The 17919-nt window shown below is 38.0% G+C and overlaps 2 protein-coding genes across 2 annotated transcripts; both read right to left on the reverse strand.

Moving 5' to 3' along the window:
* Positions 1-498: 498 nt before the first annotated feature.
* LOC140225321 (uncharacterized) lies at positions 499-4513 on the reverse strand. The gene is made up of 3 exons (XM_072303840.1): positions 4334-4513; positions 2429-2597; positions 499-632 (listed from the first exon to the last, which is right to left on the reverse strand). Exons 1-3 carry the CDS (start codon positions 4496-4498, stop codon positions 595-597), a joined length of 372 nt encoding a protein of 123 aa, XP_072159941.1. The 5' UTR covers positions 4499-4513; the 3' UTR covers positions 499-594.
* Positions 4514-7694: 3181 nt separating this feature from the next.
* On the reverse strand, positions 7695-12964 carry LOC109040895 (uncharacterized). Its single transcript, XM_019056998.2, has 3 exons — positions 11102-12964; positions 9310-9478; positions 7695-7995 (listed from the first exon to the last, which is right to left on the reverse strand). The coding sequence occupies exons 1-3, from the start codon at positions 11138-11140 to the stop codon at positions 7772-7774; spliced, it is 432 nt and encodes a 143-aa protein (XP_018912543.2). The 5' UTR covers positions 11141-12964; the 3' UTR covers positions 7695-7771.
* Positions 12965-17919: the final 4955 nt, after the last annotated feature.

Raw genomic sequence — 17919 nt, forward strand, 5'->3', positions numbered from 1 at the left:
TTTTTATTGAATTGACCATAAAACTTGAAGGGTTTCAAGGAATGAGGGATTTCAGTGGCGATTTCAGTTTTTTCAAAAAGTCGCGTTGAAAATCGAAAAATTACATGAGGGCAATTAAAATTCAAACTTGAACATGAGGGCTCACATGCAGTGGCGTGGCGTGAATGATCGATTATCGATATCTCGCCATTTGAAGCTATGGTAAAGAGTCGATTACCAGGGTGTTCGCAGCGAACGCCCTGGTAATCGACTCTTTACCATAGGTTTAAATGGCATAACAATCGATAGATGGCAAAGCACGCCACGCCACTGGACACATGTTAGCCCTGATGCTCGATTCTTTTTCTGTGTAAATGTACTCTCTGAGAGGATTTTCAAGCAATATGATCAATATTCACATTGGGTCCAAGTTCTCACTAGCTCACTTCATTTGTAGTACTATTTAGAAATCGTTACCTCTGCCTCAGAGATGCATGATAAAAACGAGTCGAAAAAATATTAAAAATCATAGAAATAGGTTTATTTACAAGAAAATGAATGTACAGATAGGAAGTAGGAAGTAAAACATATTGAAAATTGAAGCTTAGGTAATTTTCAACCCCAGAACGCTGCCCATCCTAATCCAGGGAGAGCTGTGAACATAAACAAATTAAACAAAAAATCAAAACCTTGTGTAATGGACGACTAATATTTAATACATGAAAGGAAGACCCCACTGGAGGTCATGAATGTTGATTGATAAAAATAAAACTCTCATCACTACATTCATCATATTTGTCGCAAAATTTTATCAAAAAGCTACCCTTGTAATGAACGGAGAGCTTTATCATCGGAGCTGAGAAGCTGAAACGCGTAAACCAACGACTTATGGAAGATTTTTCAGAGCCTGTTCATAAAAAATGGGCATATTTTGGTAACATAATTGAAGTAAAGTGTGAGCTTTGTAGTATCATAAAAGTAGACATTGGGTTTTTCTACTACAAGCGTCAATTAGAGTGTCACTCTACCAACGTTTCAATCGCAGCCACATTCGCGCATGCGAATTCTCCTCTTCAGCATGCTAGCAAGCGAGCAGCAGGCTTGGAAGTGAGCACTTTGGAGCGCCTGCAATTTTCAGAGGATACGACTTCTTCATCTTCCAAGTGATTTTGCCTACTGACATTCATTGAAGGCGCAGCGTGGTCTCCTAGTATTCAGCTCAATAGTAGTTCATCATTGAAGAGGCCCATCACTTCATCTCATTAAGTAACTTTCAAAAGTGCTTTGGACGAGATTCAAGAAAAGAACACTCATAACTTCTAAATGTATTTTTAGCCATCAAGCATATGATAAATATTGAGTATCAAGGAAAACACTTCATATAATCCCAATGGATTTTACACCCAAAGAAGACGCAAGAAACGTTTTTACCATTGAGCATATAGGTCGAAACTCTTGAAAGTTAAATGCATACTTAAGAAACCGTAAACACCTAAAAGCCAATTGAATATTGAAATGTGTGGGCAACTCATGCCAAAATAAATACCGATAGAAAACTTGCGACTCGCCTAGTCTTTAAATTCTTCGTAAAAATGTACCCCGATTCAATCAGACCGTATTTTCCAATTAGGAGCCAAAATATTTGGTTTATTTTAGGAACAACCAATGTATCATTGGTTTCTTTTTGTGGTTAGGTGCTCCTTATGATATAGAAATAGTGGTTCCTTTCGGTAAAATGTACCAAATTTACCAGAACTGCACTGCTGTGCTTTAAGGAAGAACGCAGTATGAACATTCAAGAGTTGCTGAATTTGCTTTGATAAAATGTTTATTTTTGAGGAAAGTTATGAATATTTTTCCTTGAAATTTTCAGGAGCTTTGGAACAAAATACGAACAAAATTCTCCGAAAAATTGGAAGAAAAATATTCATAAATTTCCAGGGAATTCTTGTTTTATCAAAGAAAATTTGGCAACGCCTGGAGGTTCACACAGTGTCTTTCCTTAGCATGGCAGTGTACTAAGTCGTATTTCCAAAACATATGAGTCGGAAGTAGTTCGGATTTAACTAGTCGCGATTTTTTTACTATTAAAGAGTCAGAGTCCAGAAGAAATTTTTCGAACGAAAAATTGTCGTTAAACGTTGTCTTTAAAATTAAGTCTTATACAGTAATAAAATTATGGTTCAATTTTGATAGGATATTATGAGTTTCTGTTGCTGGGTCAAAATTAGTTCGATTACAACCACGATTTGTAAATGTTACAAAACCGAGAAGTTGTCACCATTTTTTGCAGTACAGATTCAAAATGTGTCTCACAATTTAAGTTGAACATGGCTTTGTGACTTCCATTTGCAGGAGAGCTATCTCTATAATGTATTTGAAAGGTCTTCTATGAGGCTTCATTTGTATTTGCAAAGCTGAAAGTAAAGGCAAAGATCTGTTGGCTCACCTGCGTAGGCCCAAGCTCCGTAAGGGATGAAAGGGGCGTAGTAATGTGTCTCGGCTGGCATCTGGTCTTGAGCGGCGGCGGCTGTGGGGGTTGCAGCAATCGGGCTGGAGGTAGGAGCTGCTCCAACCAAAATTGCGCAACAGCACAGAAAAACGAACCACCTCAACATCTAAAAATGTAATCAATATTTGTTTTCAAACAAGGAATTATGCCTCTTTCTTGGTTTTGACTGAAAAGAAACAATTTCAATGAAAAATAAATGTTGTGCATGTGTTGCAGGCAAATCGACGGTGTAAGTCGGCAATCACATAAGTCGGTTTGCGACGTTGCAGACTTCCTGTCATACTTTATTTTTTAAACGGAAAACTACTCGATGGCATATCTTTACAACTGCCGTGATGTTTCTTCTCTGAGCGAAAAAAATTCTGCAGAAACCTCAAGGAATGATGTCAATTTTTTCTGCTTTAAAAAAATAACATAGAGGCGGAGAATTTCAGACACCGCAAACGAGATATGTGATTGCGGTCTTACGCCGTCGAAATAGTAAACTTAGGCATTTTGTTAAATGCCTGGGCAAATAGTTGAATGTTCTTACTTAAATTGAAATTCTGCATATTTTCCTTCTTTTAGACAATATAATTTATTTCTACAGTAAGAAAGAATTCTCTGTAAGAAACTGCATCACACAAAAGTATTTAAAATGATTTTTAGCTCTTGAACGAACATTTTTCTTAAACATTTTCAGCATGTCATGAAATACAAATTTTCAAAATCGTATTACTTGAAAGTATATGAAAAGTATTTGAAGGGTTAGGGACGAGGGGAGCTCGTAGATTTGATGATTTATATTTCCAAAAATATTAAAAACTTGTGAGCTTTTTCTCATATCTTGAAAAATTTTCGTATAGACTGTCAAAATTTGACTATTTGCATAGGGATTTGATAAAATGTCTAGTTTGACTATTTGCTTGCGACACATGCACCTCGCTCAAAACAAATATGATTCAAAGTATTCGGCAAGTGTGATCCTAGAGGTTCCATAATCGTGTACTTGTATGATGAATATGGTGGAAAACGATTGAGCTTAAAATTTTGTCTTAAGGGCGAGACATAATTTTGAAATAAGTTCTACTAATAATTAGATATAGCAATAAGCCGAATTTGCTACCTTCGAATCGAGGGTCTTACATTTAATTACGCATCCTAGTAGAAATTTGGCCAAATCTTGCTGTCGTGATCAAAGGCTGGTTATCACGACCAGTAATTTATTCTAAATGACATAAAGCTGTTCAGTGCCAAACCTTTTGATGCTTCATCAGTAAAACTACAAAAACACATGTGCTAATTTTAGTGTTTGTAAGTGTCCGTCCTCATTTCCTTTCTTATTTAATGGTGTTTCTAGGCATTTTGTATACCTACGGTTCTCTCAGACCAAGTTCAAAGGGCAAAAAAACAGTAATGATGATCGATCATCCTCCAGGATAGTAAAATGCGACAGAAAATTTAAAACATCCTAAACCGAAATGAGTGGATTCGTAGTACTTATTTAAATATTAATAAATGGGGAGAGAAAAATATTAATGTAATTTTGAGTGATAAATGAATAAGAGTAAATTTTGGAACTTACTTTTAAAAAAAAAATTCAAATAAGCAGTAATCCATCTTTTTTCAAATTAGTTTTATACCCTCTAGCATGCAATAGGATAAACAAAATGGATAAATGAGCTTTTAACCTTACATTATATTGTGAACAAATAAATCAAGGAAATTTTTACACTAACTGTACTTGGCCAGTTTTTCCTTATTATCATAAAATAAACACCAACTGGCGGGTCACTCGGTTCATCCAGCAAAATTTAAAAATTTTATTAAATTTTGAAATATAGTATTGATGATTTTTCTTACCTTATCGTATGGAAGTATCCTCACGTAATGCAACACTATCAATTCGCACAGAAGCACATCAATAAATGAAGTCCAGAGAGACGTGATTGATTTATAAATTGACCGAATTACGATCGGTTTGGGAAAAACTTGCTCGGAGAAAAACCAAATGCCCGCCTCAGCCATAATACAAGGGGTCAGTTTGACTATTAACAACTTGCATACAAATTAGCGATGCAGCGTTGTCACTGTGCGTTTTTAAAGCGTGAGAGCAAGCATGTTCTAAGTTATCTGAAATATCTGCTCTAAGAAATAAAAATTTTATGCGCTAGAATGAAGCTCTTTTTTTGATGAAAAAAAAAAAAATAAACTTTGAAAAATTAAAAAAAAAATGTTAAAAATACGGTGACCGTCAGCACCTCCGCACTGAAAAAAAAATTCTCGGCGTTTTTACCAAGGTCCGTCGGTACTTTTACCATCTCACTTTTTTTACCAATTATTGGTAATTTTACCAAGACAGACTGGTAAGCTTACCTTTTCTCGGTAAAATTACCAATTCCATAAATGTTAATTTTACCAAGAAAAAACTGGGATCAAATAGAACCCTGAATTCTTGGTAATTTTACCCTATTCTTAGTAAATACACCGAGATTTTTTTTTCAGTGCGTATGGTAGTGTATGCAATAATTTCAACCACCGTGAATTTTAATGCACGCATTCACACATTTAGCTGTGAATGCATTATTGACAAAAGTAATGAGGTGAAGTAGACCACGCTATGCAATACCGCGATGGCTGATTTTCTTCTCTCCACCTTAGATTAAGGTAGCTTTCTACCGGGAAATTTGTGTTAAAATTGATCGATTCCAGGGTATTTTTCGAAAAATCATGCCTTTTCCATGGAAATGTTGCCCTCACTTTATATTGTTTGCTCCTCCGAAAAGCGGATCCAGGGGGAGGGCGCCCCCGTTCGCAAAGTCAAAGAGAAGGAAGGAAGAGGTAGGAAGGATGGTAGGTAAGCACAGGGAAAGACACTGATATTTCGTAATTATTCAGGACAAAATTGACTCAAACTGCATATTAGATGCTAAGAAATTCCAAAATATTCTGGGGAAGGCCCTCGGACCCCCCTTAGCCCCCACCCGTTCGAAGGGTCTGGATCCGCCGATGCCCCCTCCCGTCAGATTTGCCTGAAACAACGCCTCTGTCAACCATCGTGTTAATCGAGAGGCGACACATTCCCTTCTGCAAGTTTTGAATTTTGTTCTTTCTCTTGTCTAAATGTTTTGCTCGATTAATACGTTTTAAAAATCAGAGCTTGATTCTCAAATCATTACCGAGTTGTAAGTTATATTTAATCATATTTAAGAGCTGTTTTATTATAGTACAGCACTTAAATATTATATTTATCGCAGACCCATCTGGCAGCGTAACGTGCTACAGATGTGAGGTAAGCTGCATTTTGGGTTTTCCAAGGCGCGGTTTTCCGGTTACTTCGTCACCTTGCAAAATAACGACACTCGACTCGTGTTTCTATCTCCAGACGTCTGTGCAATTTTTCTCAGCGCGCGTGGTTCGTAATTTGTATTGACTGCTTTCGTGAATTATTAATTTGAGTCGAGTACTACAAATTACCTACATCTTTGACCTAGTTATCAAACTGTGTAAAATAAGTACGCTACTTCCGGTGAATGCAATACTGCAATGTCAAGGACTATAACGCCGTATAAATTTTGATATGTTGCCAAACCTTCCTTGATAAAAAAGTTACTTTTGAAGGAAGTAATGCACATTTTTCCCTAGAATTTTTCAATGTCCAAGAAAAATAATTACAGTTTTTTCGCTGTTTTCGGTCTTTATTGAAGAAAATTTGGCAACATATAAATACTCGTATGGTGTTTATCCTTAGCATGATAGAATAGTCGTGCGGCTCTGAGGATGCATTGATCAAAAGCGTTCTTTTCCTTTTTTCTTTTTTTATTGTTTTTGTTTTCTTCTTTCTTTCTGGTGTGTGTGTCGCCTTTCTTAAATATATTTCTTCCTTATCAAATTGACTATTACTTTGGACATAACATAGCATATCTCGGGCAAACTTAACCTTAATTTGTCTCGGAATGCAAAAATAAGAGACATCTAAAGTGTAAACGCGATTCAACTATTCGTGCTTGATGGATGTCTGCGTTGCATCTGCAAAATTGAAGGCGCGATGGCGTGAGCTGTGAATTTACGATGTTCCGCAGCTCCGTTTTATGCTGCCCATTAAATAACGCCTCATTAGAAAAGAAACGCCTCATTAGTCGTGAGAAAAGTTAAGAAACGAGGCTCGATTATTACGGCTCTCCTACTTACAGCTGTGTTGCTCGTGCAGCCTTTAAAGCACCGCAGCTAATACAAATAAGACAATTTGAATCAAACAAAATATGGAAATAAAGCTGGGGAAAGGATGAGCGTTAACGACGGCGCAGAGATACAACTATTCGTACTTGATGGACGTCCGCGCTGCATCTGAAAAATTGAAGGCGCGATGACGCGAAACATGAGCTCTCAATGCTTTGCTGTATGTTGTCAATGAGGTTTCGTTCAGATTCGGTAGAAAAGTTAAAAAAGAGGCCCGAACACATCTCTCCTACCTTCGGCTGTGTTACTCAAGTAGTGCTTGAAGCACAATTACGAATAGGACAAACGGAGACAAACACGATATGGAAATAGAGGGAGAGAGAGGATGCGCGTTTACGACGGCGCAGAGATACAACTATTCGTACTCAATGGACGTCCGTGCTGCATCCGAAAAATTGAAGGCGAAATGACGCGAAGCGTGAGCTCTCAATGCTCTGCTTTCCACTGTCAAGGAGTTGTCGCTCGGATTCGGCAGAAAAGTTAAGAAAGAGGCCCGAATACGTCAATCCTGTCTTCGGCTGTGTTGATACTCGATCTTTCTTCTTGTTTCAGGTTCTTGTCTGATTCTTTTTTAGGGTGGATTTTCAGACCCACGTATTAAGCTCGTGTAAACCGCAGCACTGGCTCGGTTCTTTTGGAAATAATGGTGCTTGGATTCGTCTAGTAGCTAAAATTGTATATGTTTTCTTTTATTTCAGAAGTCTGACGGTTACTTCACTACGTTCAATTTTGCAATTCTTACTCAGTACGATTAATAAACTTGGTACCTGAAGATAGCGTAAACTTGTGCTGCTTTGCCACGATTTTCTGAGCCCCTCTCCACGTAAGGGATGCCCTACCAGGAAATATCCCATTACGCCCCTTTGACCAGCCAAAGGTCTACGCCCCCAGATGCGAGGCTGTCCGACCCTGTGCTCATGTAGTAAGCTGTAACCGCCTTTGCTTGTGTATGAGGATGATTTTATGAGCTAAAATTCTCTCAAAATAAAGTGTTTCAAAGAAATTTTTATTAATATAACACAACTTTTAAATATAATTGTCATGTACTGTGACTGTGAAAAATTAAAAGTTCTGATACAGTCGTTCACCTGATGGCGATAGTCCGCCTATTGTGTTACCGAGACTGCCAATCACACCGCTCAATCCGTTGATTAAGAGGGCTCCTCCGCCAAGTAGTATACCACCCAATCCACTACTGCCGAGTAATGCGCCTACCTCAACGAGTCCAATGCCTAATAAAAAGGGAAGGAACGGAGCCCGATCGGCACGTGTGTAGACACCCACGACTGCAACAAATATAATGATGATGATTTGAAGGGTTTCAAGGACAAGGCGCATTTGTGTGGTTTTTGAAAAAATTGAGATGTTAATGATTTCAGGTAAAACTAGTCTTGATGCATACTCTGTGAAAAATTTGCTCCTAAATCCAATTTTCAAGCATCAAAATTATACATGAAATATAATTATATACATGGAAGTTATGTTAATTGGAACAGCAACTCCTATAGAACAGTATTTGATTATCACAGACCTCCTTTGAGGGACTTGGAGGACAAGGAGCATGAGTGTGGTTTTTGAAAAAATTGAGACATTAATGGTTTGAAGTAAAACTAGTCATGATTCTGTGAAAAATTCGCACCCAAATTCCAATTTTTAGACATCAAAATTATTCACGGAATGTAATCATATACATAAAAATTATGTTACTTGGAACAGCAACTCCTGAAACAGTATTTGATTATCACAGACCTCCTTTGAGGGACTTGGAGGACAAGGAGCGTGAGTGCAGTTTTAAAAGAATTGAGATGTTAATGATTTCAAGTAAAAAAACTAGTCTTAACGCATATTCTGTAAAAAATTCGCCTTTAAATTCCAATTTATAGGTATCAAAAAGTCAGTTTGAACTTTCTTGCCGCCATTAGGATCCATGTAATTTCGAAAATTCAAACGCGGATTCCTCGGAATGGTCAAAACTGCGCACTCATTACGCCTTGTCCTCTAAGCTCTTCATGCTGTCCTTTTTTCGTTTTGGGCCTATTTTCGTATTTAAGGACCTGCCCTCTTTTCCGACCTTTCTCATGGAAGAAATTTGGCGGATTTTAAAAATTGTATCTATGATTGTCCAACACCGGTTAAAATCGGTTAAGATCTTTGTCTATGTCTTGTAATATTAATTTCAACTGTGGACGTGCGCAGTGGCAATCCTTGCAAGTTGGCAATATACAAATTCCCTATTTGGAATCCGTTATAAACAATCAACTTCTGCGGCTCGATTGTTGAATCGATATCGAATGCCCTTGATGGATAAAAGGCGTTGCTAAGATAGGGGTCCATTGATCAGGATCATTTGAGAACAATCAACGATGGCCCGCAGGTTAGAAAGCCAATTTTGATAAATAGCGATTTGTTTCAAATATATACATTTAAAATAATATAAATTCACGAGAGTAACGCGCAACGCGCGTTCATAATACCGCACACGAAGCGCTTCGGGGGGGTTAAACCACGAAGTGGTCAAAGGGTGTAGTCCCCTACTACATTTAAATGGACGAGACTCACTATCAGAATATTTTTGAAATAAAGTCAAGATGGTCTCTCACCAGGTCGAGAAGGGTAGTAGCCGGGGTAGCCATATCCCGAAGGATACGCCACTGCTACACCCTGTCGGAGATCAACGCCCCTCTTTTGTCGGACTGTTTCGCTGGAATCATGAGGAGCGCAAACCGCAACGGTAATCACTGCCAATAGGTAGACTCCGATTTTCATGATCTGCTCAGAGGAAAAATCATTATTTCATCCCACCGAAAAATATTCTTTAGGGGGGGTTTTATTAATTACGTAACGCTCTAGGGAAGGAGAGGGTATGCTGCCGTGAAGGAAGAACGCCGTATGAGCCTTCAGACGTTGCCAAGTGTCCTCTGATAAAAACCGATTTCACTGGGAAAATTCTGGATATTATTTTCCAAAATTTCAGACAATTTTGAACGCGATTTAATCTAAAATATCTGAAAATTTCGAGGAAAAATATGCATGAATGTTGTGAAAAATACATTTCTTATGAAGGGAAATTTGGCAACCCTCGAGAGTTCATACGACGTTCTTCCTCAACACGGTAGGGTGGACCTGCGTTACGCTGCGTTATAATGACAGGGTGGTCACTAGTCAGTGCCAGCGTTACGTAACCTTTTCTATTGGTAAAAAATACGCAAAATCCAAAATGTAGCATTCTCATTTTTTCGACATTTTCGTCAGACTATCATTAAAAATACTTCGAATTTTTTACTGCTGTATGGACTGCGTTAAGCAGAAAGGAACCAAGCTACATCAGCTATTGCCAATTACTACTGCACCCATAATTTAGGTGTTGCCATTATGGGGCCCTGTTCTACAGTCGTGTTCTCCGTCTTGCCACTTTATGACCGTATTTTAATTCTCTGAATGAGACTGATAGTTGCATAATTTTCGTGTAGTTCCAGCGTGTTATAGTTCCGTCCAACTGAGGTAGTCGTTTTTTAAGTCTCACTATTACTTTATGAGGTGAGTAAAATTAAAATATCTAGTTCTTAAGATATCTTAACAAAACACCGTACCAAGCTTTCGCCAAGTACTCAAACAACTCAGATAATCATTATTGAGAAAGAAGATTGCACCCCAATTGTAACCTTATACTTTGACAATGAAGCTATTTATTTCATTTTTTTCGCAAATAGCAGGCGCCATTGAGGCGATGTATGCTAAAAGGGCATTTTGTGGTTGCTAGAATCTCAAAAGATCATCAGTCTCCAGTGCTAATTTTTATTTTAGAGAGGAATCAATTGAGTGTATTTTCTGAAATTCTACGTTCTCAGCATTGTAAAATCATTTAGAATATTTAGTTAAAGTCACAATGAACTACATGCATTTGCTTTAATCATAACAGATGAGACCTCACAGGAGATTTTGAGACACCGCGCGCAATCAAGAAATGCCCTCTCTGCACCCAGTACTTCAATTGGACGTATTTCACCAAACGGAACTATGTGCATTATGACGTGAGCCTTGTTACGCTTATATCTTTATGGGTCACAGGGCTCATGTCTTAATGCACATAGTTCAGTTCGGCAGAAATACGTCCAATTATAATTGACTGAAGCGCAGTTTCAGTCTGGCTCATATAGTTCCTTATCAACCACGTTCAAGGCGTCAAAATATTGCAACTGCATTGATTAATTCCGTTAAATGTAATTTGAAAGAACGACATACTTTACAGAGACTTAATTGGTTCATTTGACATCTGTTCAAGGCTTTTTTACTAATGGTCCTTCCATTCAAAATGTGAAAAATGTACCAAATGTAAGATACGGGAGACAAAAGGAGGAGGACGATAAAATAAGTGATCAAAATTAAGATTACCTGATTTTTCTGACGAAGAAGAGGCAAAATCCAGCCCATTATAAGCACGAAAAAAAATCAAGAATAAACACTGGAGATATCTGGAGGATGTTTTCGGTCGGAATCAGTACAAAAATCTTGTCTTATCATTTAACTGAGTAGCTGATCATTGGAGACCATTAAAAACGCATTATAACGAATGAAACTGATGCATTATATCAATGTACGAGGGCTGATCCGACCCCCCCCCCCTCCCCCCTCCGTAAACGAGGAAAAATCGTTTGTGATTTTTGTTGAAGGAGACATTCAAGTATTGCATAGCGGCGCATTTTGCTTTCAATTCCTCTCCTTGCCATTGAAGAAGAAGAAGATAAAAAGAAGAAAAATCGACGAAACAAAATCGTAGATGTCCCTAAAAATGACGACCCCATGAGAAGGCCTCTAGTGCAAAAATGAATAAATGTTTCGCGGTTTTTCACTCATTTTGACCGAGTTTAATAGAAACAACTGAAGTCCTATCAAGATCGAGTGATCGTGCCAAGGAGGAGAGACTTGAATTTTTATTCCTCCGTAGGAAACAATATTTAAGATAAAGTTCAACAGTTATTTCCATAACTACATTATTTTTCTTTCGACTTTATTTCCGATTTTTTCGAATAAAAACCCTTACTACTCAGTTTCCAAAATGTGTTGGGCTCTATTTATTTCTCTGTGTTTAATTCGAATCTTTATGTTTGGTTTCATTGTGAATGCCCTGGAGTGAAACGTAATTCGTGAGCAGGAGCCAAGATCAGACGAATCTCTCTGCAGAATCTAAAAATTTGTGTGGCTGATAACTTTACGAAGATACGTGCCCTTGTAAATGAGTCGGAACAATACTTCCATATTGCAAAATTTAGTCTAAATGATAGAAACGCCTTAATGCAACTATTCCGGCTTCATGGATATCTAAGTTGCATATTCAAACTAATGCAGGCACCCTGACTTCTTTGAATCTCAGCATCCTGCAAGACACGTCAAATCCGCCGCGTCCTCTTTTTTGCTGTGAAATGATTTCTTAATTGGACGTATTTATGCTGAAAGGAACTATGTGCATAGGATTTGCGTGAAACATAGTTCCCTTTAGCATAAATAGGTTCAATTGAGCAAGGTGTATTTGTAAATACCCGTTTTTTGTTATATCGGCATTATTCTAGGGTGCCGCTACTGCAGTTTTGACCGTTAAGGCCGTAGTTTAAGGGCGCTAAAGCCAGGATTGTATTCCGCAAAAAGATAATTGTTGCAGAATAATTAAAAATTAAGAAGCAGGAATAATTTAACTAAATAACAAAAGGAACTCAAATCTACAATTTTATGCAAAAAAAAATTTGGAAAATCTCGTCATGTAAATACAGAAGATCCGTAAACGCCTTCAATTGAAGCGTGATACCTCACGCGTTCCGGGGAGTTCAAATAGTTGTATCCCTGCGCCTTAGACAGGCGATGGAAGCTTAATATTGAAGTAGCGTCCCCGTTTCGGTTTCCGGCTTTCCTGTGCCGCTACTCCAGTTTCGACCGTTAAGGCTGGAGTTTAAGGGAGCTAAAGCCAGGATTGTATTTCGCAAAAAGAAAATTTTTGCATAATAATTAAACCTAAAGAGTCAGGAATAATTTAACTAATTAATAAAAGGAACTCAAATCAACAATATAATGCAAACAAATTTGGAATGTCTCGTCACGTAATACAGAAGATTCGAAAACGCCTTCAATTGAGGCATGATACCTCACGCGTTCCGAAGTGTTCAAAAAGTTGCATCCCTGCGCCTTCGCAAGGGGATGGAAGCTTAATATTGAATCAGCTTCCCGGCTTGCTTTTTTCGCTTTCCTGTGCCGCTACTGCAGTTTCGACCGTTCAGGCCGTAGTTTAAAGGCGCTAAAGCCAGGATTGTATTCCGCAAAATGATAATTGTTGCAGAATAATTAAAAATTAAGAAGCAGGAATAATTTAACTAAATAACCAAAGGAACTCAAAGCTACGAAAAAATGCAAAAAAATTTTGAAAATTCCGTCATGTAAATACAGAAGATTTTAAAACGCCTTCAACTGAAGCGTGATACCTCACGCGTTCCGGAGAGTCCAAATAGTTGTATCCCTGCGCCTTGGCAAGGCGATGAATTTTTAATATTGAAGTAGCGTCCTTGTTTGGTTTTTCGCCTTTCCTGTGCCACTAATGCAGTTTTGACCGTTAAGGCTGGAGTTTAAGGGAGCTAAAGCCGGGATTGTATTTCGCAAAAAGATAATTTCTTCATAATAATTAGAAATTAAGAGTCAGGAATAATTTAACTATTCAATAAAAGGAACTCAAATCCACAATATAATGCAAACAAAATGTCTCGTCACGTAATACAGAATATTCAAAAACGCCTTCAATTGGGGCGTGATACCTAACGCGTTCCGAAGTGTTCAAATAGTTGTAGCCCTGCGCCTTAGCAAGGCGATGGAAGTTTAATAGTGAAGCAGCGTCCCGGTTTGGTTTTACGGCATTCCTGTGCCGCCACTGCAGTTTCGACCGTTCAGGCCACAGTGTAACGGCGCGAAAACCAGGATTGTTTTTCGAAAAAAGAAAATTTTACCAGAATAATAAAAAATTAAGAAGCAGGAATAATTTAACCAAATCATGAAAGGAACTCAAATTCACAATATAATGCAAAACAATTTGGAAAATCTCGTCATGTAAATACAGAAGATTCGAAAACACCTTTAATTGAGGCGTAATACCTCACGCGTTCCGGAGAGTTCAAATAGTTGTATCCCTGCGCCTTAGCAAGGCGATGGAAGTTTAATATTGAGGTAGCGTCCCCGCTTGGTTTTTTGGCTTTCCTGTGCCGCCAGGGGCGGACTGGCCATAGGGCGGGGAGGCGATCGCCCCCTAACAATTTGCCGCGGAGGTCCCGAAGGGGCCCCTGTGGCGAATTTTTTCGAGTCATAGTTTTTTTTCCCGTAATGTTGTAATTTTTTTATCCATTTCAATCAGTAAAAGGCCCCGAATTCCTTGAAAATTCGTCCCTAAGAGATATGGAAGGTCGCCAAAAGCATTTGTGATGAAGGGACCCAAGGTGAGTCCTGAGAATGGGTTATTTTGAAGTTCAAGTACTGTAGAATCCACCTCCAATAATGCCTACGTGTTTAAAAAGTGTGGAATTTTCAAAATTTACCGGGGGAGGGCCCCCGGACCTTCTTAGAGGGGCCCCCGAACGACAGGAGGGGCCCTTACGTTTAGGTATCCTCCTAACTTTTCGACTACCAGTCCGCCCCTGATGAATATAAGTTTTTTTAAATATGTAACTTACATCTAAAAACATCATTGCACGAATTGTATTTTCAGTACAATTAAAAAAAAAGAAAGAACCTTCTGAGATAAAATCAAAATGGATTATTAACAGGTTGAGAGTTAGGGTAGCCTTCGTTGTAACCACTATAACCTGTATTCTGGCAAGGCCGGCATATCCCTATCCCCGGAAATAGACATAACGTCACGTGAGCTCCTTGTGTGTTTAACTGATTTGTCTGATTATAGAGGTGCAAAAATCGACTAAAGGATCGTTGCCCTCAAATAAACTGCAACTTTATAATCCGTAGACGGAAGTGGAAGAGATTAAATAAAAAGTTCGGTTCGCAGAGCCAGAAGTCTGTTTGGGACAACCACAAATCCTGGTTGCATTTCGCAACCAGACATTCTGGTTACACCAACCAGCTGTTTCTGGTACATCCAATCAGATGTATCTGGTTACCTTAACCAGACATTCTGGTTATCTCAGCCAAATCTCTGGTGAGGTCACCCATAAGTAATAATTCTGGTTACCTTTCTGGTTACCAGAAATCTGGCGAATGGCGGTTTCCATGAAAACTGGTAACCCCGCCTCTAACGGCAAATTCCGACGGAAATTAGGCAGTGTTGTGAACACCATGTCGCAAATGGTCAGTTTAGGTTAACAAATGTAGCTGGACGTGATTAAATGAGTACTACTTTAAATTGTGATCGCAGCGGTGGTTTTCATCGAAAACCGGCAACACCGCCGCTACTTGAATTCTTAAAAATCGTGTAAAAGTTTCAAAAAAGTGCAAATCATGGGCTGACTTTTCGAATTTTGCTTGGTCTAGGCGTTTTGCTTTAACAGGAGTCGCGAAACGTACCGAAACGAGCGTCAATATCGGGCGTCGGGCGTGTTGCCGAATTTTCAAATCGCTATAACTCGTGTTCCCTAAGTCTCTCAGAAAAGTATAATATATCAATGGATACGGAATCGAACAAACAATAATTCCGACAGGTTTTTATTCAATCCCCACGAACCGCAAACACTTGATTAGGCGGTAACGTGATTTTAAATAATTACGAAAATTAAAAAAATGACCGAAACGTGGCAACAGAGGAGTCAAATTAAAATTTCTTTTGCATAGGTCGATATAACGTAATTTTTTGCGTTTTTTGTTATAGATTCGAGCTCTGTAACTGCATTTTTGCGAAAGTTATGGATGTTTGAAGGTTATGACTTTAAAAAATGGCAACGCTGTTTCCCTGGGGTTCCTGCAAAAACGGAGCTAGGGATAAGCCTCTCTCAACTAGTACTATCAGCCTACAAAGTTTCGTACATTCCGGGCTGGGTACATTTTTCGCCTATATGAATAACCCTCTTTAAGACTAACAGGAAAGTTGATACGGAATAAAATTGTTCTCCTGGAAATTACCTTTCATTTAAAAAAAAAGTTGATCAAAATCGGATCAATAGTAACCGAAGGGCAGCGCTTTTAAAAAACCAAAATGGCGGACTTTAACGACGGCCATCTTGCTCCAGTCGCGGGTCTCAGAGTGTTTCCCCTTGCAGAATTACTCCTGAGGGTACCACCAATGAGCCCTGAAAGCGGCATATTCCAATCAAAAAGTGCTGAGTTTAGGCCATTTTAGAGTCGGTCAACGGACTATTTGCAATTCCTGTTGAAAGACTAAAAAATTTGTGTAAAAATACCATTTCAATTGATTGCAATAACATTTTTATTTTTTTAACTAAAATTGCAAGATGTTAACACCATTCGGTTAGTAAATACAAGAAGTAAACATTCAACAAAATATATTTTTAATTAATAAAATATACATAGAAAGGTACGCTTTTTGGAGTCGGTACAAAAGATCCTAGGATATCTTATTAGAGCAGTGAAGTATTTATAAAGACTATACCTCAAGATAAGATTCGTTCGATAGCTAAGAACAAGCTTAAAACTGAATATGAGGGTGTTGGAATTACCTGCTTGTTTTATGTTGTTGTATGAGCCTAAAGTTTTCAATCTCAAATGGATTGGTATCTCCCTCCGATCTTCTACCGTCTCATAATTACAACAGCAGGCATAGAGATATCAAAAACGTAAAAGTTCGACTGAAACGATCTGAACAAGATTGCAAATTTTCGGCTATCCAAATTATAAATGCTCTACCCTGGAACATCAAACAACAACTCCGCGATGGTGAAGTAAAGAAATTCTTCAATTTACTTCGAGATCTCCTTTTAAGCAAGGCATTTTATGATTTAAACGAATATCTGAATTCAGCTGTTGAGTAACATTCTACTAACCACCACCTAATGTAACAGTTGTAATTTATATTTTTAATTATTGTATATTCTAATTCCTAGCGTTTTTTGACCTATGCCATAGCTCTAATAATAGGGCTCTCATGTACGTATGTCATAATAAATAAATAAATAGATAAATAAATTGATAAATAAATAAATAAATGTTGAATCGATTGGGCCTAAATCCAGCCGTGTGGTAATTTTTGGAAATTAAATTGCTTTGCTTACTGGAATATTAATTATACGTAACATACACCGCACCGTAAAAACACGGGGCATACGTACATACGTACATACGCACATAACATGGGGAAATGTATGATGTATAAAACTTATCTAACTTAGTAGATTCCTAAAATGCTCACGGAGTTAAATTTTTAATCCGTCATGCAATAATCGCAAAACTTGGAAGAAGTTGCATTTTGCCCTAATTAATTATTTTGGCACCTACCGCGAGCGCGAAGTACCTTAATCAGATCATCATTGCTAATATCTTCCGGAACAGAAAATCCGATTCTTCTGGATACCGTTTCTCTAATTTCTCCTTTTCTAGCATTGGAAAGATTTGGATCACAGATGTCTTTGGTTTCTTTAGAAATTTTTATTATAGTGTTCCTAAGTTGCTCGGGGCTCCCACGGAAATTTGCCCTTAATATACGAAAGGTCTCTTCTACACTTAGAGCAGCACATTGTGAAAATAACCCAGTGGCTGCGACCAAGACGAAAAGAAAGGGTATGTTGATCTTCATCTCGATGGAAGGGAGCTCTTCTTCTCACGGAGAGATGTAAGTAGAAAATACTGAAAATGGAAAACGTTTTACGTATTACATTTATGAAGCAACAGAATCAGAATCAAGCACAAAGAACCATCTTTATTTTTTCTCTCATGCTGAACATCAGGTGAGATAATGAATAATAAAGCTTCTGAAAGATGAAGGGAATTCTATGATAATTTACTTAGTGAGGTGGTAAGTTGTTATAATGAGTTATTAGTATAATAAGTAAGTTATTTATAATTTCGAAGAAGTGGTGTGGATTCAACAATGAATTCACTCTTTGTCGCATTCTTAGGTGTGAGCGCATGAGAGGGTCACGCTCTCCTCCTACGCTCAACCTCAGTGCAAGATTTGTGATAATTATTGATTGCAGGTATTATTTTTATGTGTGACCGTTCAAGGCATAAAAACCCTAAAAACCCGCAGAAAATCAAAATTAAAATTAGTACAAGAGCATGGA

This window comes from Bemisia tabaci, chromosome 8 (genome assembly GCF_918797505.1).
Source record: "Bemisia tabaci chromosome 8, PGI_BMITA_v3".
Taxonomy (NCBI): domain Eukaryota; kingdom Metazoa; phylum Arthropoda; class Insecta; order Hemiptera; family Aleyrodidae; genus Bemisia; species Bemisia tabaci.

Bases quoted from the DNA above. Each gene is read 5' to 3' on its own strand.
- LOC140225321 (XM_072303840.1), bottom strand. From the start codon at position 4,498: ATGGCTGAGGCGGGCATTTGGTTTTTCTCCGAGCAAGTTTTTCCCAAA. The intron at 2,598-4,333 runs GTAAGAAAAATC...TTACATTTTTAG, and splicing joins GGATACTTCCATACGATAAG to ATGTTGAGGTGGTTCGTTTT. The intron at 633-2,428 runs GTGAGCCAACAG...TTATGTTCACAG, and splicing joins CGGAGCTTGGGCCTACGCAG to CTCTCCCTGGATTAGGATGG.
- LOC109040895 (XM_019056998.2), bottom strand. From the start codon at position 11,140: ATGGGCTGGATTTTGCCTCTTCTTCGTCAGAAAAATCAG. The intron at 9,479-11,101 runs GTAATCTTAATT...TCCTCTGAGCAG, and splicing joins TTCTTCGTCAGAAAAATCAG to ATCATGAAAATCGGAGTCTA. The intron at 7,996-9,309 runs GTGAGAGACCAT...TATTTGTTGCAG, and splicing joins CTACTACCCTTCTCGACCTG to TCGTGGGTGTCTACACACGT.